This window comes from Charadrius vociferus, unplaced genomic scaffold (assembly GCF_000708025.1).
Source record: "Charadrius vociferus isolate BGI_N301 unplaced genomic scaffold, ASM70802v2 C15604727, whole genome shotgun sequence".
Classification (NCBI taxonomy): Eukaryota; Metazoa; Chordata; class Aves; order Charadriiformes; family Charadriidae; genus Charadrius; species Charadrius vociferus.
Window position 1 is genome coordinate 1 of NW_009659184.1, and position 965 is coordinate 965.

The 965-nt window shown below is 53.6% G+C and overlaps 1 protein-coding gene across 1 annotated transcript; it reads left to right on the plus strand.

Moving 5' to 3' along the window:
* Position 1: 1 nt before the first annotated feature.
* LOC104293722 (kelch-like protein 10) lies at positions 2-959 on the plus strand (the record flags this gene model as incomplete). The annotated part of the gene is made up of 2 exons (XM_009893242.1): positions 2-421; positions 574-959. Coding segments are annotated over exons 1-2 (806 nt in total), but the record flags the coding sequence as incomplete, so codon positions are not given.
* Positions 960-965: the final 6 nt, after the last annotated feature.

A 965-nucleotide genomic window follows, 5' to 3' on the forward strand; every position in this document is an offset into this window, starting at 1 on the left:
AATGATGCGGCTCATTATCGAGTACGCTTACACCAGGACAGTCCCGGTCACGGTGGACAACGTTCAGAGTTTGCTGGCCGCAGCCGACCAGTTCAATGTCATGGGCATCGTCGGACTGTGCAGTGAGTTCTTAAAATCCCAGCTCTGCTCCGAAAATTGCATCGGCATCTGGAGATTTGCCGATTATTGCTACTGCCCCGACCTGCGAGAAGCAGCCTGTGTCTTCATCCTCCACCACTTTGAGGAGATGAGCAGGCTGTCTACAGAGTTTCTAGACGTCTCTGTCAACGAGCTCATGCACATCCTGGAGAAGGACGAGCTCAACGTGAAACGAGAAGAGGCCGTGTTCGAGGCCATCCTGAAATGGATCGATCATGCCCCGCAGGACAGGAGGCAGCACATCGCCGTCTTGCTGAGCCAGGTGGGTGCTCTCCGGCCCTCGGGCTCCCTACTAAGCTTTGGACAACGCTGTGGCCTGAAAGCAAAGCCACTCGCCATCGGAGCCTTCCACTAAGGATACCAGGGTGTAAAGCATCTGCATTAAGGTTCTAACCTCCTTTTTGCCTTTCTCAGGTTCGACTGGCACTGATGCAAGCAGACTACTTCATAAACAACGTCAAAACACACCGTTATGTGAAGGACAACGAGGAATGCAAAGTTCTCGTCATAAACACGCTGACAGAAATGTACAACCTCAATATGTACGGCCCATCCTCTTCTGACTTCACCCAGCGCCTCACGCGGCCTCGCCTGCCCTACGCCGTCCTGTTTGCTATCGGAGGCTGGAGCGTTGAGAGCCCAACCAACGCCATTGAGATCTACGACTCCCGTGCAGACCAGTGGGTGAACGTCACGTGTGAGCAAGAAAGCCCCCTCGCCTACCACGGCACGGCTTATTTTAACGGCTTTGTCTACGTTGTTGGAGGATTTGACAGCACGGATTATTTCAGCAGCGTCAAGCGGTT